Here is a 22841-nt window from a genome sequence, read left to right on the forward strand (position 1 = left end):
AAGCCTTTTAAAAAAGGCACCAGATATTTTAGGCCTTAGGGTCCCCAAATATCCTTGGTACAAAGGGTGGGGGGCCATGAGGAAAGGCTGGAGTCATGGTAGAGTATATGGGCTCTTGAGTCAAACTATCTGGGCTCAAATACTAGCTATGTGACTGTGGGTAAGTTAACCTTTCATGCCTCAGTATCTTCATCTATAAAATAAAATAATAATAGTACCCAGAGTGCGTCCCCAGGTGTGGTCAGCCCTGGGCCTGGTTGCTCCAGTTGGCTGGGGATAATGGCTTTGCATGTTTCTGCCCATGGCTGGAAAGAACCAGGACATGAGAACAGGTCCCCTCCCCAGAGCTGCCCTCAGACAGCAAAGCAAGAACAGATGCAGTCTCCTCTGCTGGCAAAGGCAGAGTCCAGGACAAGGGGAGCCGAGGGGAGAGGAGAGGGAGGAGAGAGACACGCCCTGGGCTGTGTGGTGGGAAGCAAGCAGAGACAAGTGCAGTGATGGGGTAGAGACGGGGAACCTCTGGGACCTCCATGGAGGCCTCAAGAGCATTTCCCCACGACTCCTTTCTCTAACACCTCACAGCACAGAACTGAGTTCTTACCGACCCCTTTTTTTTCAAGCACTACTCCCCATCTCAGCACACCAGAAAGGGCAACAGAGTAAAAGAGGAAACAGCCTCAGGGTCTTGGTATGAGCAATAACTCAGACCCAAAGCACTCCTCTTAAATCATCACAACCAATCACTTCACCCTGGGACCCTAATAAGAGGAAAAGCCGGTGTTTGTGGGTGAGCAGAATGCAGCTTCAGTGAGTCTTACACAGACAGCAACCCATCCCCACCTGAGGCCTCATGGAGGGGGGGTACCCTTTACCAATTAGATGCCCTGATGGCAGAGTTAATAATTTCCATCACTAATATCAAACAGCACCTAATATGTGCTCAACATACAGTATCTCGTTAAATATTTACCACCCTGTGGGTGTATATTAGTCACTTCCATTTAATATTCTTTTTATTTCAGAGAGGATGAAACTGAGGCTCAGAGAAATTGAATATTTTGCCCAAGGCCCCTGGCCAAGCAGAAAACCAAACCTAGGTCGGTCTATGTGACCCCAAAGCTCACACATTTAACCACATGTATAATAAATTCCACTGCAGATTCAGGAATAGTGAAGTACAATTTTTCTCTCTTTTTCGATTCCTTCCTTCTCCTTGCTAATCCACCAGGAAGTTTCACTGCCTAGGTTCCTCATGAAAAGGCATGTTTAAGGCCAGCTGACCTCCCCTAAGTAAGGCTGATCACATGCTCTTCAGGCTAAGCCACAGGCAGAGATACAGAAAGATGGGGGGTGCAAGCCCCTCTCACAGAGGAGGAGAGAGAATTCAAGTTATTCCATGTGGGGAAGAGGATTATGCTTAATGCTTTATGTATTCTATGTAATCCTCACACTAACCACAACAAGTAAAATTTCTCAGATAGGAAATCTCAGGCTGAATAGGTTTAACAGGGCACAGCTATTCAAGGGTGAGTTTGGGATTCAGTTTGAAGTCTGACCTCAAGCCATATTCTTCTCTTGTTCAGAGCTACTAGGAGTCTTTTAGTTGGAGGCTTCATGAAGCCCCTACACTCCTATAGAACATTCTTACTTAGTTCTTAGCAGTTACCAAGGAGTCTGGAGGGAAAATTATAGGGCCTAGACCTCCATCCCTACTGGTGAATTTGGGGTGAGACATGGATCAGACACTGGTGTTTTCTGTTCCAGAGAAAGAGCCATGCTTCATTCAAAGCAGTGATGCTCTCTGAACAGTCTCAGGTCACATGAAGGGGCTTGGCCAGCTTGTGGCAGTATTTTCAGTGGATGACTGAGTGCTCAGCCACAAAGGAAACTTAGGGGAGACTAAGGAAGGGCATTGTCCAGGGAAAGTGACCCGAGGGAAAGTTACTTGTGGCTGTTAATTTCTTGCTTGGATATTATAAAGCTTCCCCGCCAAAGCCTCTTTCTTTGATTTATGCTCAAACTGGAAGATATGATAAGCATCCAAAAAGCCAGACTGGAAAACAGAATAGTTGAATTCTGAAAAGACTAGTTACCTTGGCCAGGAGTAGAATGTGGTGATGGGGAGTAAGCTGGGGGTGCCTGAGTTTGTGTGGTGAACACACACATTCCACTGGACACCAGTTTCTGGGAGGGTACTACTTGCTGTGAATCCTGATAATTGTAAAAACAAAAAGAGGTTTTGTCTCTTAAAGTAGGAAAACAAATGAAAAGGCCCTCTAGGGGGAGCTTCCGGCCTGAGGAGGATTTCAGGAGAAGCATTAAACCAAAACCATGTTGAGAATTAGAGCCGCGCCTGCTGTACGGCCCCTCCCTCACTACCACTGCTTCTGCCCTGGACTTCTTACCTGCCCTCCCCATCCTACCCCTGGGTCTGAAGAATAAAGAAGTTCTCTCTTTCACAATATTGCTGTGGAAAGCTTGGAACAATGAAAAAAATTACAATGTCCAAAGTCATAGCAGCTTCTCCAGGGAGTAATGGGCTGGCATTAGGGCTTCTAGTTCTGATTTCCACAGCTTTTTTTCCCCAAAAGTTAGCACAGATTCTCCCACTGTGGCCTTACTAGATGAAGAGAAAGGACTAGGACCAAATTTTTCCTCCATCAGGGCTGGGAGTTTGCGGGAGCCCATGCTTCCCCAGGTGACGCATCCTTCATGACTTGATAACTCCTCCTTAATCTGGAATCCCTCAGAGGGACGTGATCTCTCCCCTTTCCTCATACCTCCACATTCTCCTGTGTGTGATTATTTGGGCATGTGTGTTATCTTTTGCTAAAGCATAAGCTCTTGGAAAGACCCTAAAGGTTTATATATATCATCAGTTCCTAATGTAGTAGTTGCTCAAAAAATTGTTGAGTGGGTGAACACGGGGCTGTTTTAAATGCTACCTCACTTTGCTTGAGACAGCTCAGCCTGACCCTTTTGCTATCACAAGGACTAGTAAAGCCCAGGACCCAAGACTTCAGGTATGTGAAAGGCCTAGAGTTACTTCTCAGAGGACCCGAGCACCCAGACAGCAGTAGGATGTGGGTACATTAAACTAGCCCATGACCCGCAAACTCATAACCTACTCCCTGCATTTCTGCAGCAGACTCCCTTGCCTAACTGTGCCTGGCAAAGGCTGATAGTAACCTAAGTTTCGGGCTGCTGAGCAAATGACCACTTACAGGACCAGGCCAGTTGTGCAGGGAGGAAAATGGCACAAAGTGCAGTTTATATAACATCCCTGCATGATCCTGTGTGGTTCTTTTCTCTTGAGGTCAAGCAAAGGAGTAGTGTAATGTAATGGTTAAGGATGAGGGACTTTGGAAACAGAATTCCACAGTTCAAATCCTGGTTCTACTGGCAGTAACTGTCACAGACTCTGCTTCCCTCTCTCTGTAAATGAAATTACAGTGGGTTCTTAGGAAATTTAAGTGAGTTAAAATGTATACATGTTTAGAACAACGTTTTGCACAGAGTAAATACTATAAAATCTTGACTTTTTTTCATTTTTCAGTTTTATTAGGTAGAATTATTACAATCTGACTGCACATATGCAATATATTGCATGTAAATACATATACACAATATACTGCATGTATTTTTTAAGTTTACATTTATGTACTGTTCATTGTTTCTAAGAACATTTAGTTTAAGCTTTTTAAACTTACATAGTCATCAAATGAATAAAGCCAACCACAAAATAAGAATGAATTTAAAAAGATACACACACCCTGCTGTTAACAGCAACATTCTTTATAATTGCCAACATGTAAAGCATCCTAGATGCACATCAATAGATAAATGGATAAAGAAGATGCAGCATATATATGTAATGGAATACAACTCACCCCTAAGAAAGAAGGATATTTTGCCATTTGTGGCTTTTTGTTCTCTTTTTTTTCCTTTTCACTTCAAAAACCAGAATTTTATAACTGGCACAAACATTTCCATTGCATCAAAAACAGCAAAATACCTAGGAATAAACTTAACCAAGGTGGTTACCTACACTCTAAAAACTGTAGAACACTGGTGAAGGAAAAATGAAGATGATACAAAGAAATGGAAAGATATCTTGTGCTCTTGAATTGGAAGAATCAAAAATGTTGACTATTATTGTTGAGCTTCTGAGGTTTGTTATTTCCTCTGGACTCCTTAAGACTTTTGATGATATCAAAATCATCGTCATTCAAATACGTAGCATGCAAGGCACTGGTACCACCACCTACCCTCCTTTAAAGTCTGGAAGGAGGCGCGTAGTCCTCAGGGAAGTGTGATACACCTGGATTAGGGGACTTGTCCTGAGTGTCCAAACTTCTGCAAATCCTCCATCAAGGGGAAGTGATCTCCAGGACGAGTCCCAGGGCAGCATACACACCAGCTCCCTCTTTTACCGCTCTTTCACCTTTCCCAAATCTGGAGGGGCAGATAGAGGAGACACACCCTAACCCCTTCTCTACCTGCTACCTGACTCTTCTCCTCTGGCAGAGGCTCCTGAGAAGATAAGATCTCACCTCTGACTCTCTGTTCCTTTGTATACAGAACCCGGAAAGTTCTTTGAACTTTTGTGGCTCAGATAATAAATGAGTCTCCTTCCAAAATACATTTCTTCCTAAGTTACCAAAAAAAAAAAAAGTTTCTTTCGTTTCTTCCAAGCTATTGTAACATTTGAAAAGATGAAACTTCTCCAGGCAAAACCCTTTGTAGCTATGGGAAAGCTGGGTTGTTCTCAAAGTCTTTAGTTAAAGGGCTTCTAGTGACACCTTAATTTCTAGAAAGGCTGTCCAGGGATTGCAGCTATCTTAAGTATTGGATTGAAATGGTTTAGAGATTCCAATCATGTTTCCTGGAAATAGAAAGGAGTTAGCAGAAAGTAAGTCACCAGGGTTCTATAGAACTTTAGAATGGCAGGTAGTTAACAAAACAAGAAGTGCTCTTTTTGAAAAAAAGAGCTCTAAGGTCAGTAGACAGATCTGGATAATCAGAGTGAAAAAACAACAGACATGCTCTTTACAAAATAAACCAAAATCCAATCTTCATCCTTGCCAGAAATGAATCAATAGATAGTGAAGGGGCGGCAAGGAAAAGCCATCTGAAAGGAATACCTGCATTTAGTTCAAAACGGGAAAAGGGACTGTGCCTAAAACTACTGCCCCATGTCACAGGGCATCTGGACTCTGGATTAAATGGACATTTGTAGGGTCCTGTGATTCCATGTCTTGAACCATACTGATTGAAGGAATATCCAGTATTCCCTTCTGTCAGTATCCAGAACTCATCAATTTATACCCCTCTGCTAGACACCAGGCTAGACGGATGCCATGTCTGTTTGTCCTATTACTTTCTAGCCTAAAGGAAGTACAAAATCAGAATTGTTTTGAATCAGAATTGAGTTCGGGGGAATATCACAACCCAGCTTTCATGCTTGGAAAGAGGCTGTGGTGCCATATTGTCCCAGCTCTCTCATCAGCTCTGAGGAAGGAAGAGAAAAGGAGACTCAGGAGCTGTCAAAGGACATTCGGAGAACCAGTGTTTAAAAATAGCTACAATCTGATGGCTGGGAAGGAAGTTTATGTTTGGCTTTAAGATTTAGTCCAAAAACCATAAAAGCAGTGTCTAGCTTATTTTGTAAGTGTAGTTTTTCCACAATTATTTTTGAAACATTTGAGTGTATGGACAGAAGGGATGCGACCTACAGTATATGCCAAGGTTTGTCTAAAAATATTTTACACCTGTTCTCTGTTCTGCACACTGGTCATATTTTATCAGTGAAGTAAAGTGCTCATAATGCCAGACGAGGAATGTGTTTTTCCTTCCAAGTCCTCAATGTTTTTCCCTTCTGTAAAGCAACCTCCTCTTTTTTTCTACCTGCACTAAAATAAAGCGAGCACCATTATCCAGATAAGATACCTGCCACCAGAGCTACATTTTAACTACTCCTATTCCTGAGCCAGTACTATTTAGGAACAGTCATTTCAGTACTTTCCACAACAGCATGGACACTTCAGCAAACATTTTTGGCTGCTTCCAAAAGGCCAGCCAGATTGTATACTGGGTTTAAATCAACTTGCTGATTGTATGAAAAAGAATGCTGAAACGCTGGTTTCCCTATCAGCAACTCAAAACTAGAAATACAAACTCAGTGGCATTTATTACTGAAAAATGAATAGAATAGCCTTTAGGATATTACCGTAGAATTTTTACTCAATTTTCTGTCGATGCAAATAACAGACTGGACAACAAAATGTTGAATATAATAAAGACAATTATGGTCTTCATTTACTTTTTTTGATTTCAAAGGGCAATAAGTGTGGGTAAAATTTTGGACTTCATGGCTTCTAAATACTATAATGCCCTAAAGAACACAATACAATTCTTCATAGCAAGGTGATTAGTTCCTCATAACTCCCTGAGAAAGTGTTTTGATACTGCTGTACCTACCTTGCAGATGAAGAAACTGTGCCATCAGAGTCAAATGACTTAATATGCTTAAGGAAGGAATTAGACCCATAATTTCCAGTAGCCTCTAGATACAAGCTGTTTCCTGATTAAATGGGTTTTTTCCCCATAAGATTTGCCTAATTGTAAGAGGATCTCAAAGCTCCACTTACAGACTATATGTATAAAGCAAGTCTTCTAAAATGTAAATCTTAAAACTCAAATATTTTAAAATGGGTTTTTGTTTACTGTGCAGTTTAAACATGTTCAAAACTAATAGCAACACTAAAGGGAATATAAGTTCATTCATAATAGCTTATGCTTCTAAAATGTGACCACTTCTTATGTTAAACCAAAATATGGTGATCTCTTTCAAGAGAGGCTTTCAGAATCAGGTTGAAATAAGGTCATTTGGTTTCCTTAATGTTTTAAAATAAAAGCAAAAAGACCATTTATCACAACATCTATATATATAGAAATCATGTATTATACAGTTTTTCAAAGTAATTTAAATCATAGGTACTGGAAACGTGTTGTCGAAGACTATTTTGGTAGCTTACTTGGCCTTTCCTTATCATGTTTATCAATAGCACAGATAAGGAATGTGTAAGAAAATAGCTCCAGGAGGTCAGTGTTTACAATTTTACTTACAAATAATGGGCCCACTGAATCTACAGCCCTTACTCAATCTGAAGGAATTATCCAGTGGTTCCAAAACGAGAGAAGTAGTTGACACAACTGAATTAAGGAAATCAACAAAATTAGAGCATTGATATAATGTGATGATTTCTAAAAGCATTTCCAGATAGCCCATGATCATAGTTTATGGCCACCGGAAATATAAAATCTCTCTCTTAAAATACCATCATGACTTCAGAGACGGCTGAGAGTCTTCCACTAGATTCTTTGACACTCTCGTAGAGATTCTACAAATCATGTAGCTGATAACATCAAAAATGGTCTTATTCCCTACTTCAGATAAGATTAGCAACCAATTGAAGGGAATAAAGCATAGAGCTTAAGGCATTAACACTGGAAGCAGACTAAGTTTGAATCCCAAGTCTGCCATTTATTGGCCACGCAATATTAAACTGTGTCTCAGTCCCCCTTCTTTAAGCTAGGTTAGAACTGTGTGTGGCTCATAGTAAGTGATAGATGAGTATTTGTTTCCTGAATGATTTAGAATATTAACACCAAAAAAAAAAAAAGGTTTCAACACAAGTATTGTACAAATTTTCCAGTTGTATGCACACAGATAGTGATCCTAGGTTCTTTAAACATGAAGATATGTTCCTAATATAACACAAAAACTGAAGAACTCTGATCTAGAATGATGTCCTGGGCCAAATTGATTAAGCCTCAGCTCATTGGCATATTAAACAATGTAATGGGTTTTATTCAGCAATGTCAATTTTACATCCTTATCTTCTGATAAGGCTTTCCCCCTCTTATCTTGCACTAGAACATTGTTATGCTGCTTCTAACAAATTCATGTGTTCTAGTCAAACAAGGATATACATTTGATGTGCCATGCCTATGCTATCTTGTGTAGGGAAACTGCGGAGGAAGGTCTCCAATCAGCATTTTACTTCATTAGCTTAAGTATGTGCAAAGAGAGGTACAGTTGACCCTCAGACAACACGGGCTTAAATTGTGTGGGTCCACTTATATGTGGATTTTTTTCAATAGCAAATACTACACTACTGCATGATCTGCAGTTGGTTGAGCCCCCGGTGAAGAACCACAGGCATGGAGGGCGCTCTAAGTTACATGTGGATTTCTTGCTGAGTGAGGGGTCAGCTCCCCTAATCCCTGTGCTGTTCAAGGCTCAACCATACTTTATTTTCTCTGTATGTTACACAAATTCTTAAATTTAAAAATAACCTAAGTCCTGAAGATTCGTTAAGATTCAATCTCTCAATTAAAATGCAGGTACGTAAGACATCTATATGAAAATGAAATTAATACCAATACACATTAGAAAAACACTTTAAACTCAGGGAATCTTTAGTTTCACTTTCAAAAGCTAAGAAGTTAATCACAGTAAATAAAGCTTGTTGTTATCTTAAAGGGAGCATTTTGACCAAAGGCCTGCATTTGCCATCTAATATAGGTTAAAGCTATTCAAAGGAGATTTAACAATACACTTGATTTTAGAAAAGATGGGCAGGAAAGGAATATTCTAAACCCAGAGAGCTATTTTTGGCATCATCTTCTTCACTTATCATTGAGCTATGCACTCTGTAAAGCAGCATTTTGGACACTAGGATAGGGCCATTCAGAGGCTGCTACAGTATCCTTAGTTGTAGAAGACACAAAGATGGGTAAGACCTATTAAGGTAATTAACTCATCAGTCAACCAAAAATCTCTACACAGAGGGTCAAAAGTGTGATGGCACAATGAGGGAGAAAGATTTGGGACTAAGATGTAAGCTTCTCTAAGATTTTCTAAGGTGTGTTAGACAAAAGCACCTTTAAAAAATTTCCATTCCTAATGAGCAAAAAAGGCACGAAAACAGAGCCTTTGTTCATTCTTAAAAAAAATGAAAAACAATAAAGTCCTCAAGGATATCAACCTCAAATCAACTTTAAATCAACTAATTTTCTTGAAACCAATCAAGATAAAATTGAGTTAAATTTTTTTCAGGCACCAAACTAACGTATGTACCAATATGAAATTTCCCTAAGATTTTTTTTTTTGCACACACATCCCTAAGATTTGAAAGATATTCATACTTACATTAAGCTTAATTATTTAAAATCTGAATTATTACAGTTTTAGATTGTTACAAATTCTATTGTGTAGCTATTAGCCAGTTGCCTAATTTTGATTTTCAGGAAAAGTATGTTTACTTGAGACTTTATTTACAAAAAGGCAGTTTTCTCCCAAAGTTAAGCCTGTGATAACTTCACCCAAATCTCCGGCAGAAACTAGTGCTTAAAATCATTATTCTGATGGTTCTCTTACAGCTTTTCGAACTTTGTGATCACAAAAGCATGTAATTGATAGCACACACAGACCAGTCTCTTCCAGTCACTACCCCAATACTTCTTCATAACCTCATTCTGTCCACTAAAGGACAAAGGCCTCACCATGGAGCTGACAGAACAGCTTAGCTCTGTTACTTCCAGTGCTTGTTTCCTTTAAACTTTTTATTGCTCTAAACTGCATGGGTACAGACAAAAGGCTTTTGTACACTAGTGTCCAAAAAACCCATTTGAGACCAAATTTATTTCACAAATAACCCAGTGGTTTCTTACTACAAGAGTACAGAGAAAGTTGTTTTTTCTTACAGTTTAAGACAACTTTCTCCCCAATACTATGTCAATGTTATCAACAGACGTTTAAAAGTGTAATGATTATTTTACTTTTAAAACTAGTGTCTCTCCCTTCCAACTCATTTTTCAAAAATTTCTATCCTTAACGACCCACTACAATTGGACACATTATATATTATTAGATGACTAATCTTTGAATGCCCCAAACCAGCAGGTTGGCTATCCACTTGCAAAGACAAAACCAACTGAAAAACGGTATGTAAACTTTTTTTTGCTGGGAAGATGCACACAAATAGTAACATTTAGCAACCGGTCCAACTAATCTTGAATTGATTTTAATCAAATTCTCGTTACATACAATGACTAAACAAGTGTAAGGATTAGTAAAAACAGACCTAAATCTTCTTTTTAAATAGTTAGATCAGCTGCTTTGTCCAGGCAAGTTTTCTGAGCTATTCATCTCCCACACAGAAACAGGAAACTGATCTAATGGTCTTTCTCTCCATGTACCTTTCAAATAAATGCTCTCAGTTTACATGAGTGAATTTCATTTCAACACCTCACTCTGTCTTAGATGTCAACATGCTACCACATTTTAAAACTTGCTATAAAATAAGAGTTGACTAGCCTTAGCATACCGCCCCTATCATGGGGAGACAAGATGAGGATTGAAGAGAGTTGCTAAAAACAATAAAGCCATCCCAAGCATTGGTCAGGCTAAGGAGTTTTGATAGGACAAGTTTTTATATGGCAAAGTACTATCTGTGCACTGCTTTCTATTATTTTCTGATTCAGTGAGTCCGAACTTTCTGCCTATCAGCATTTACAATTCTCAAATTAGATCTTTGGCAAAGGCTTAAAAACAAAGACCACCATAAACATTTTTAATTTTAAAGAATTTTAATACAAACTTAATATAAACTATTTCAGTCCCTCTTAACATGTAAGACACTGACTCAAAATACTTTTATACCGTTTTTTCAAGTATTGCACAATATAGGTACAAAATTAATATTTACGATTACATTTTCTTCCATAATATATAGCAAAAATCTTTAAACCTTTAACAGAAAATACATTTTTTTGAAAAAGCAAATATTCGTACATTTTAATTCCACCACTAAAGGAATATCCTGTACACAATTTTTAGAATAGTTGATGTCTTTAAGATGGATATTTTACAATTTCAGTAAAAAAAATACAACATGAAGCTGCTGCTGTCACAGATCACTGTAGTAAAAAGATATAAATGCAATACCATGTCGTAGAAACAATATATATATCCTCTGATATTTTACAAACTTTGTACTAAATTAAATTATACAATTAGAAAAGACCAATAAACCCACTTATTAGTGCCAATTTTTTATTTAAAAAAATCAGCCATGTCCTTGCTATATCTTAAATACTGTAAGAGGCCATATCTGAGAGTATACTTTAAAATATACAGTCAGTATAAAATAACTTTGTGCTTGGTTGGCAATGAAAAATGATGCATGTTTTATTTTTGTAACCAAGCTTGAATGTATCCTGACTATAAGCTTTAAAAAAAATCTCAAGGAGGTTATTTTAAAAAAAAAAATCCCCCTTGGGCCCGAGCATTTTAACTGGTACGGTACATCTTTCTCTTTTTTTAGTTAGCCATAACAGGCTGGAATTGCTGGTTAGAATACTGCATGTTATTTAAGCTAAAATTCAAGCCATCCACAAAAGACTTCTCGTTGAGGCCTCCATAGGCCGCAAACACATCAAAGGCATTACTGTACTGGAGAGGACTGAGGTTAAGGGGGCTGTCGCCTGGGAACATTCCACTGGTACTACTACCTTGACCCTGCATGTTAGGAAAAACAAACTCCTTGGCGTTGGGAGAAAGAGCAGAGGTTTTCTGCTGCAGCGGCGGTGGAGGCGGCGGTGGCCGGGAGGGCTGCTGCTGTGGCTGCAGCGACTGCTGGCTACCCAGGCCAAGCCCATACAGAGAGTGCACTGAGGAGGAGATGGCTTTCTGCTTCAAGAGGTCATTCACGTTCAAGCCGAGGTTGACAGGAGAAGTGCGTGCAACCTTGCTGCGGCCACTATTCTTCATTTTGGTAGAGCCGAACTTGGTGGCAGCAAAAGTGGCAGTGGTAAAGGTTAAAGGCTGAGTGGACCGGGGCATGAAGGTAGGGCTTACAGCAGCAGAGTGACCAAAGGGAGGCGATGGAGAGCTGGACACGGAGGAGGCTGGGTCACTTATGGGCATAAAAACCTGGGCCTCTGGGTTAAAGCTGTTTTTGATCTCCTTATCCAACTCACATCCATTTTCATTATTATCATCCACATAAAGCACTTTCACTGGTCCCTTTTCACCAATTTGGTAGGAAACCTCAAATGGGTCGATCCAAACACTAAGATCCTGCGGCAGATTGCCACGAACATCATCAATGTCCAAACCACTCTCTTTGGATGCTTGTTCAATCACTGGGTCCACTTTTTCCCCTATGTGTATACATCTAAACCCTGATCCTTTGTATGGCTTTTCAGGATACCAGTGCCCTTCATATTTCTTCTTAAGAAGTCTTTCAAGCTCTTCACCAAAAATGTTGACACGTCTCCTGGGAAGCTTATTGTACAGATATGAAATAATAAAATTTAGTGCTACTTGGATTTCAAGCTGCATAGCTGCTATGCCACAAAATTAGGTTTGTGTTTCAATTCCCCTAGACACACACAAAAGTGTTCAGTTTGTGGCAGAGAAACAAATTTTCATTCAAAGTGCTGGTATTAGTAGATATCCTTCACGTTGAGTGGTCTTGTTCCTTAAAGGAAAAAAAAAAAAAGCAAACATGTCCAAATAAGATAAATGAAAGTCTCAAAACTTTGTTTTTACCCCCAGATTAATTTCATTTTTGAAAAAGTCTAATAGGCTAGAAAGTCTGAAAAATACAATCAGCACAAAATAAACGAACATACAATGGAAAATTATTTATTGAAGATCAAAATCTCAAGGGAAAACTTAGGATTTACAGTTAAAACAACTAAAAGAAAACTCTTTTACTTTGTTTCCTGTTAGAGTTCTAAATAGGAAAAATATTTCCAGAATATACAGAGTATTCCTTTTTTTCTTCCCTCAATTCTTACAAAAATATTTACTGGAAACTACTCATTATCCACACATGTATAAGCTAGTTTTATAAGTTGGTCTTATTCACCGACTGAGAAGTGAATTCTGTATTTCGGCTCATTTTGTATATATACTGCTTAAATCTACTTTATTGTTAAACATTTCGAAATTTGAGAAGAAAATTTTAATTTTCAAAGTACATTACACTAAAATTAAAGGTACTTAAATACTGAATGAATTGCCATCCTAGTGAACGATAATCATGAACCAAATTATTCTATATAGTTGCCGTTTTAAATATACGAAGAGCACAAAATGTAATAACCGAGCTTCCCTGTGCTTTTCTTTTCAATGTGCATTTTTTCTAAATATGAAAATACCTCCTGAGCACCAAGTATAACAAAAGAATTAACTTTAAAATTCTATTGATTATTCTGTTTAAAGGGCAGTGTTTCTGAGTTTTATCCTGATTTTCAAAACCACCTCCCTCCCTCATAAGAGACAGCCGGAGAGGCATGTACGGTAAGGTCGACCTTTAAACGTTTGCTGGATCAGCACTGGGTGGGGATAAGAAAAGATCAAGGGCAAACAGAAGATATTTGCAAAGGGGATCTATGTGTACACTGAGGCTGATTTAAAAGGACATTTAAAAATCAGGTTGGTATTAATCTATTTGTTCCATTTTCCACATTCATGGTGACAAAGGGAAAAGAATACCTGGCTGTCGCCAAACTATAAACACTTTCCAAGCCAAAAGCCTGAGTGCTGGCAAAGGCAGCTAATTAAGCCAAACTGCTTGAAGGTGCAGCCAAGCGAAATTCAGGCTCGGCAGAAGGTAGTTTCAAAGCAACGCCTTAAGATAGGAGCGTGAAGAATTACATAAACAGCCAGTTGGGTCTCATTAGATTTCTGCTCACAGCCCTCGGAGCCCAAGCGCTACAGGAGCAGCAGCAAGAGGAGGAGGAAGAGAGTACAAGTCACCTCCTCCAAGGAGAAGGCGGCCACGAGAAATGGAAAAGCGACCACTCGGGGCCCGGGGGCCCGGGGGCCCGCGGGGCGTCCGCCGCACCGGGTCAGCCGCTCCCCTCCCCCCGCCGTAACCTGACCCGCCGCTCCCCGCCCCCCCAAGGCTCCTGGGACCCGGCCAGAGACGGGAGAGCACGGGTTCCCCCGCACCATTTTCGGGCCCGGAGCCACCGGCCTCCCGGACCCCAGCGTTCCCCTCGAGCTTGCCGCTACTCCCGGTCGCCCCAACCCCCAAATTCGGTCAGCTAGCCTCGAGCCGTCCTTCCCCAGTCACCCTGCCCGGCCGAGCCCGACGCACCGGCGGGCCCCGCCTCCGGTTCCCAGGCGCGCCGGGGCCCCTCGGAGCCTCCTCCGGCCGGGTGTCAGAAGCCGCTCCCCTCCGAGCCCAGGCCGCGACGCCGCGGTCCCAACCTCCGGGGGCCGACACTCGACGCCGCCGCAGCCCCTCCTCCTCCTAACCCCGCCCGCCGCCCCTCAATACTTACGGGCTGCTTCCACCACAGACCCCGCGGCTGGGCGGAGGAGAAGGAGCAGCAGGGCGGGGACACTGGAGGGTCGGCGGCGGCGAGCGGGCCGGTCCGAGTGCACGTCGACGCCGCCGCGCGGAGGTTGTGGAGGACGAAGGCCTGAGGAGCTCGCCCCTTCTGGCTCGGGTGGCGAGGACGGGGTCAGGCGAGCGCGCTCTCTTTTCCACACAGCCCGGTGCCCAGCCCAGCGACCCCGTAATGTGCCCACTCCACGCCGGGCCAGAGCTTTGCCCCTTCTGCCGCGGCGCGCTCCCCGCCTCTCGTTTTATATTCTCCTCCCTGCCCCCATTCCCCTCCCGTAGGGGCGCGCGCGCCCGCCCCGCGTCACACAGCTCCAGGCGCCGTCACCATTCCCCGCCCTCCCACACCGCACCCGGACCCTCTCCGACTGGCTCCGCCCCTGCCCTGCCCCCGGACGCCATTGGCCAAGTCCTGCCTGCCCATGTCCTGACGGGAGGTGGAGGGCCGGGTGGTCACGGCCACACCCCTCGGGCTCCAGGATGGCCAGTGAACCGACGACCTGGAGTCACTGTGGGCGGGTTAACAGAAAATTTTGGATAGGGATTGGGGGAGAGACGCGCCGGTGAGGGCGACAGAGGTGGGTTGGGGCGGCTGACTCCATCGAGGCGGAGAGCTCCCGGGAGAGGGGCCGGGAGCAAAGCTGGCTGGGGAGAAAGCGGCGGGGGAGAACTGGGAGGAGAGCCCAGGGCTCCGAGAGGGAGGGGAGAGTTTACAAAAGAGTGCCCCACCGGCGTGGGATTGTGGCCGAGGAAATTCCCACTCGTGAACGACCTACCGAGTCGGCCTCCAGTGTGCCCAGGAGAGCCTAGAAAAAGGGCGAACTGTGACAGGGACTCGTGCACCCGATTAATTGAATATTAATCACCTCAAGGGCCTAGGCCAACTGCCATCGGGAGAGAGGCAACTGCAGAACCAAAGCTGCCATGCCAGGCTGGGGGTGGGGAAGGGAGACCACCTGGCCACACCTCCCTCCCAGGTGACAGTTTAACTGCCTCCGCATCCCACATCAGACCTCCCCGTGCGACCCGGCATCATCTCGGACCTAGGGGTGGCTTAAGACGTTAAGAAGAATCATGTTTTATTCCGAATGTCCCCGTTCAGGCCTCCATGCCAAACTGCGTATGTAACTCAATATGAATATGCATGTGTGTGTTTCAGGTGCCTACTTTAACATACACATAATAAACACCGTGCCTTGCTGTATTGTACATTTAAGACAATGTTCAATTGAAATATAGGCGAGTAAATAGGGAGTGGGGAAAGAGACTCAGAGGAGGCGGGTAAGCACCCTTTTTCACAACCTGCGGCAGAGAAATACACGAAGTTACATTGGGAGTGGAACCCAATGTCAGTCTCAGGCTAAAAATATTACTCACAGGTAGCAACGACGCCTGATTGGCCACGCTTCTCCCTTAGCAACCAGGTGATTGGCTTCCTGGTATCCAGGAGACCGACGTCAAACTCTCAGAGGGAAACGCGGAGAGAAAGTCTAGGGGGAGGGAAAGGTAGGAGAGGGAGAGAGAGGAGCAATGAATGAAACGCCGACTGCCTGGCCTTCCCCTCTCCCCTCTCCTCCGCACTCAAGGAGTGCTTCCTGGAAAAACACCAGTTGGGGCGCCGCCTTCCCCTCAAAACGGAGGGGCCTGCGTTCTCAACTTGTTATAAGGATGTTAAACCGCAATTCACCGAGGAAGGGGGTATCTGAGGAGACGGCTCTGTAGACCAGCTGTGCTCCTTGGGCACAAACCCGCTTCATGGGTGCGAAAATCTCGTAGCTTTTTTTTCCCCTCCAACCTGACTCGCTCTCCCTTCCTCCCCCTTTAGAAGGAACCGAACTGAAGAAGGATATTTCTAAAGTCCCGAAGTGTGTGAGAGAGGGAGGGAAGATGAGTTTGTGAAATAGGCTGAGGGTGGGAGTGGTCAGGTGACCGATTTCTTGTTTATAGTACAGATTCCTAAAACTCAGGCAGCGTTTTTTTGTTTGTTTTTTTAAGGACACAGAAGTTTTACTCAATGACTCTAAGTTCTGGTTTTTCGGTTGTAAAGGAAGAGTGAGATTTGGTTGTGAAAGTATTGAAGCATTTTAAATTAAAATGCCCCTTCATAAAATTTTTTTATATTATTTTGTTCTGTTGTCCTCTTTTTGCTCATTGTGTTTTTTGTTTTCTATAATGAAGATTAATTTCATTTGTTTTTAAGAAATGAGTTATTTTTAATTTTATAATTATTTGAGCACAGAAATTGCAAGGATATAGGATATTTGGGGAATGGTTTACCCAGAGAAACACGATTTTTTGTGTGATCCAGAGAATAATTTCTCTTACTATTAAGTAAATAATATTCTGTGCCAAACATTCAGAATTGCAGGACCGTGAATCAGGCCATGTGTCTTGATTGTAATTTGGAAAATATATCACTATAATTAGAGGATCATATTATGCTTGGCTGAGATTAATATGTCTTAACTAAAGATAGATGAATTGTAATTCTGTCAAGCTTATCTATACTTTTCAAGAATTCTTTAAAGGGAGGGCACAAATTCTTTTTCTGAATGCCCCCAATCTATAATCTCAGGTTTAAAATCTGAGAGCTGTCATCTCATAGGTGTTGATTAAATATTAGTAGCAGTAAATAGAATTTTTAAAACAGAAATTTGGATACCGAGCATTTAATGGGTTATTGTTGCTCAGCCCAAGGGTGTGAGAGGGCTTCAAACCAAATATAAACACACACATACACAATGAGGACCCATAACATACTGGAAAACTGAAGAGCAGGTCTTGGGAAATCTGAATTTCACCTGTTTCTATCAACTTTTAGCTCATCTATACATAGGGTTAGATTCAGTTATCTCCAACAATTCTTTTAATTAAAAAAATTCCACATTTAAAGCTCAATGCCCCTAAAGTAAATAATTTAGTTCTTTTCATATATAGATCGCAAATAAAAAGAAAACCAGATTCATATCCTTCCAACATTGCTGGTCACAAGGTATAAAATTCCTGTTATTCAAGTTTTGCTCTTTAAAGGACACTTCATATGACTTATTGCTATTTAACATTTACTTTGGGTTTTTTAAAATATTTTTTTGGTGGGGGTGGGAGGCAGGTAATTAGATTTGTTTATTCATTTTCAGAGGAGGTACTGAGGATTGATATTAAGCTTCAGGTGTTATCTTGATCAACAGATATTTCTCTTTCTGGGCAGGTGATAGTCACTGAAAATCACAGTCCTTGCCTTTCAAGTCCTCCCATTCCACACAGTTTCTAGGGCAGTGCCTTACAATGAAGGTAATGATTGGTAAATGAATAAGTTCCAATATCATGGGAAAACACAGTTCTTGAACGTGTCCTGAATTTTTACATTATTCACCCATATAAACACACACAGACCTCACCTGGATTTCTGGGGGAGATGTGTCCTAAACTTTCTAATTCTCATCCTATTTCCTTGTAAATTGAGACAGGATTATGGAAGAATCATTACCACACAGTGTGTATTTGCTAAGGCTTATTTCAATTCTAGGGAATCAACCTTTTACCTTTATTTGAAAATTAGGCAACATACAAATTAATGTTATTCATACCATTATGGTTATTCATTTCTTTTAGACAGTCATGCAACATAAACCATAGCATGCACATTTTAAAAACTGTTAAAAAGAAACAATTATAAACTAAGCATTGAGTTATTAAAAACCATGGGTGGGGTATAGTTTGGTGGTAGAATGCATGTGCATGAGGTCCTGGGTTCAATCCCCAGTACCTCCATTAAATTAATAAATAAACCTAATTACATACCCCCCAAAAAAAATTTAAAAGAAAAACAGACTGACAGGTCTTTAAAAAAAAAAAAAACAAGTATACCAATTCTTTCCTAAACCTTTCTCAAAAGAAGGCATGCTGTTAGGACTGAGGAAACCTTTAGTGTAGTTTCCTGCTGCTTCTCATATGGATTAGTAGAGGAGGGTCATACATTTTCCAAGAGTTGGGAGTACAGACATTTGTAATTGCAAGATAACTGGATAACACTGAACAAACCCATTTATCTTTGGAACAGGCAATCCACTGAAGCAATTTGATCTGATAGAATATTTTCTTCTTTTTTTTTAAGTTTTTTTCTTTTTAATATATATTTTTAATGAAGTATAGTCAGTTTACAATGTTGTGTCAATTTCTGGTGTATTAAAGTTTAAGAACAAGGGAAAGTTTAATAGTTACACTGCCATAGACAACTGTGGGCCACACCGGTGAAAGCCTAGAATGTCTTCTTATAACTTGCTTACTCCTTATGATCTTGATGAACAAAAATCCAAACAAAATCTTGAAATTTCTTTCCATTAGCCAAGGATGAGGATTTTGATCTGAGCTAGAGATTATAGTTGCAAATTCTAGGAATGATACAGTATTCACCACACTCTAAGTACAAAGAACATTTATTGAAGTCTCTGCAGGGGAGGGTATAGCTCAGTGGTAGAGCGCATGCCTAGCAAGCACGAGGTCCTGGGTTCAATCCCTAGTACCTCTATCCAAAACAAAGTAAATAAATGAAAACCCAATAACCTCCCCCCAAAATAAAAAATGATAAATATTTAAAGTCTGTGAGTTAGTGTTATTGCTTTAAATATATGAATTCTAGATTTCATCCATTGCCTACTTTGTAAGGAAAATTGAAAATACCCTATTGTAGTGATACATAAATTTAAACCATAGATTGCATCTGTTATTATGCAGCTCTGCTTAAAATAGAATTTTAGATAGATAGATAGATAGATAGATAGATAGATAGATAGATAGATAGATAGATATAAATATATATAAAATAGATAACATGGTCCTGCAGTTCTAGATACACATGCACACACGCACACACAATTGTAGCAGACACTGTTGCTAGTTCACCCATTTCCCATGCCCTATTCTGTTCCCCTAGTCCGCCTGACTAAAGAGGCCATAGAGCTAAACAGGTATCTTCCCAGCCTACATTGCAGGGTTGACATTGTGACACTGTTGTGCCAATGAGTCATAAACAAGAACCAGCTGGTATGGTTTCTGAGCAAGCTTTGCTTTGCTTTTCAAAGGAGCTTATTCCAGTTACTACTGCTGCATAACAAACTATCCAAAGCTTGGTGGAATAAAATACCTATTTTACTGTGCTCTTGGATCCTTTAGGTCGGGAAATTCTGACAGGGCACAGGGGGATGGCTTGCCTCTGCTCCACAATGTCTGAAACTTCAGCTGGCAAGTCTCAAACAATAATAATAATCTGGAGCAGATTTTTTCTAGTAGAACTTTTTCCAGTGATAGAAAGATACTTTATCTGTTCTGTGTGGTATAGCCACCATCCTGAGTTGGATAGCGTGGATCTGGAAGCTTCTTCGCTTACATGTCTAGCACTTGGGCTGGGATGACCCAAAGGCTAGGCTCAGTTGGTGTTGCTGATTGGGGCTTCTACATATGGCCTCTGAACTCTCCCTGTGGCTTGGGCTTCTCACTGTGTGGCAGCTGGATCTGAGAGGAAGCATCCCAGGAGGACATTTCTGGAGAGTGAACATTCTAAGGGAGCCACGTTGATGCTGTATGGCCTTTTATGAACCAGCCTCAGAAGTCATAAAGCACCAATTTTGCCATAGTCTATTGGTGGAAGTAATCATAAGCCTGCCTAGATTTAAGAAGAAAGCCTATAGACCCTCATCTCTCAAGGGAGGAATGTCAGAGAATTTGAGATCATTTTTTTAAAAATCACCTCTAGGACACTTCCACCTTTTCCCTGCCTTAACATGGGTCTGATGCAGGAGCTACAGCAGCCTTCTAATAACCATGAAGAGAACTCAAGATAAACATAGAGATAAGGGCTCTGACTAAACCTAGTAACTACCTAGGTTAGATTTACTTTTTAAAAACCATATTAAACCATTACATCTGAGCATAATTCTGAATGAAAATACTAACTTAACACCTTTTAAGGAAATCTGAACTTAATCCTTAAAAACAAGATATCTTCAAGTCTAAAATGTTGGACTTCTTTATTATTATTAAACCTGGAGATGCTCATTGTAGAAAATTTGGAAAATAGATATAAAGAAAATAGGAATCATTTTTAATGTTACCACACAGTGGTAAGCCATTGAAAGCATCCTGCTGCATTTCTTTTTGAATGAGATTCTGCTGCATATGCAGTTTTGCATCTGCAGTTCACTTAGCATTATATTGTGCCTGTTGTCCCCGGACACTAAAGTATTGTCATAATCATCATTGTTAGTGACTGCATTCTATGATTTCGAATAATTTCTTTAATCATTGCTCAGCAAGTAGTGAGATTTTTTTTTTTGTATTGAAAAACAATCATTTAACCAAACATTTCTATATATAAGTCTTTGCATCCTTGATTATTTTATTGGGATAGTTCTATAAGTGAATTTACTGGGTCAGAGAGAAGGGTTTTTTTTTTTTTAATGCATAATACATAATGATCCACTTTCCTGAAAGACTGTATTACTTAATATTCCCAGTGTATAATCATGTCTGTCTCACTACATTTTTTTCTATTCTTGGATAATTTGATAAGTAAAATGTTATCTCCTTGTTTTAATTTGCATTTCTTTGAATATATATGTAGGATAAACATATTTTTCTATGTTTATCAGCTCCTTGTATTACTCTTTCAATCAATTTTCTAGCCATGCCTTTTCTCCATGTTTCTATTAGAGAGAGATCTTTGTGTTTTTCTCTTCAATTTGTGTGAGCATCTTGTGTATTATGTGCCAAATATGTGGCTGAACATGATTCTGATCTTAAATTTCACTCTAGAACTTGCTCAGATGTTTTAAACACATGATTTTGATGCCTGTAACCTTGATTTCCAGTCTATTATTTAACTTTTTAACATTCAGCCTGACTCAAAGATTACCAATGAATGTTTTTTTTGAAAAAATGTCAAAACAAAACAGCTCAAGTCATCTTTCCTCAGGGCTCTTTCTCCTTGATCTTTCTGCCACTTTTCATACTGTTTACTGGTAACTCCTTGAAACATTCCGTTTGGACTCTGCATGTTCTTGTATTGACATAGGACGTATCCACCATGGCTCCGATTTCTTAACTATGTCAGCTGTCGTTCAGCATAGTGGAAAAATTATGAACATGAAACCAGAGGATATGTATTTGAGTCCTGCTCTGCCAGATATTAGTTGAATCTTAGCCCTCATGTAATAAATAGATGCAATAATTACCCTCTGAGCTGTGAGAACCAAATGAGATGATGCTTGTCAAACTTCTTTGTGCACTGTAAAACCCTACATAGATGTTCATGTTTTCTTGCTTCCTTCCTCCATCCCTGTCCCCTCCCCACTCCTCTCCTGACCTCTCACTTCTTCCCCTCCTCCTCTTCCTTTGTTTGCTTCTTATAATTGATGAGAATTTGATTCAGCTCAAGTGAGAAAATAAGTGAAATTACTTTTAAACTATAAACAAGTATTATTAACACCCTCTTTTCTCATAAATAACGTCCCCAACCTTCAAAATGTCTCTCAGAATCTCATGCTTTGGTGTTCTTTAATTCTTAGGTTACCTAAGTTTCTGTGGTTCTCCTATATTGGATTAATTCCAAGCTTTTTTAGGGCAGGCATCTTGTCGTACGCTTTTTTGTATCTTTGCACATGAGTTCCATCGTGCCTTGTAGTCAATCATATAGATTGATTGATAGCTTTGCTATGCACAGTTGCCTAATCCAAAGAAACAACACAGAATATTTGAGAAAGGATAAGTGGTTCCGACTGGCTGGTGTATGGGTTCAGAAAGTGAGAGGAAGCTGAGTGGGCAGAAGACATTACCAAAGGTCTTGTGTTAAGAAATTGAGATTTTGGCCTTTAGTAGATGGGAAGATACTGAGTGACTTTTTCCAGCTGGGAAAGGACGTTACTGGAATCTTGTTTGGAACATGTCTTACTTAGCTCTGTATCTGAAAGCCTAGTGCAGGGCTTGGCATTCAGGAGTCACCTTGTTACTGTGTATGCAATTGCTTTTATCACTCAGTGGGGTATTCTTCAATTTTTTGGCTCTTCTGAAGGTAAAATATTTTGTCTTTTAGGGAGGAAATAGACCCTGCCTGTAGTCCAATATTTCTATCCACTTTGGAACAAAAGAGTTCTATGGCAGAGTATAAGCCAAAATCTTTTGGTTTCTGATAAACCTAAAAACTTTCTGTGGAGAATTCTACTGGGGCTCCAGGAAGGTTGGTTTCTTCTACCTCCACCTTTCCTGTGCTGGGTATTTGTTGTTACTTTAAACAATGTCCACTCACCTTCCTTCAGCACAGAGTTTTGTTTGAGCATCCATCCCTCTCCCACTCTCTGTCCATGATCCATGTATTTCCTTTTGGCCCTGCAGTCTAGGCTGAAGACAACTAGAACATGG

General features: G+C 40.8%; 1 protein-coding gene and 1 long non-coding RNA gene across 2 annotated transcripts; one reads left to right on the top strand and one right to left on the bottom strand.

Annotated features, from left to right (window-relative positions):
* Nucleotides 1–10637: 10637 nt before the first annotated feature.
* Nucleotides 10638–14683, bottom strand: TOB1 (transducer of ERBB2, 1). The gene is made up of 2 exons (XM_031676316.2): nt 14368–14683; nt 10638–12551 (listed from the first exon to the last, which is right to left on the bottom strand). Exon 2 carries the CDS (start codon nt 12410–12412, stop codon nt 11390–11392), a length of 1023 nt encoding a protein of 340 aa, XP_031532176.1. The 5' UTR covers nt 12413–12551; nt 14368–14683; the 3' UTR covers nt 10638–11389.
* Nucleotides 14684–14766: 83 nt separating this feature from the next.
* LOC140686072 (uncharacterized) lies at nt 14767–16548 on the top strand. The gene is made up of 2 exons (XR_012059542.1): nt 14767–16188; nt 16425–16548. It is a non-coding gene; the product is annotated as an uncharacterized lncRNA (long non-coding RNA).
* The last annotated feature ends 6293 nt before the right edge of the window (nt 16549–22841 follow it).

Source organism: Vicugna pacos, chromosome 16 (assembly GCF_048564905.1).
Source record: "Vicugna pacos chromosome 16, VicPac4, whole genome shotgun sequence".
Taxonomy (NCBI): domain Eukaryota; kingdom Metazoa; phylum Chordata; class Mammalia; order Artiodactyla; family Camelidae; genus Vicugna; species Vicugna pacos.

Coding starts and splice junctions, on each gene's coding strand:
- TOB1 (XM_031676316.2), bottom strand. CDS start 12,412: ATGCAGCTTGAAATCCAAGTAGCACTAAATTTTATTATTTCATATCTG.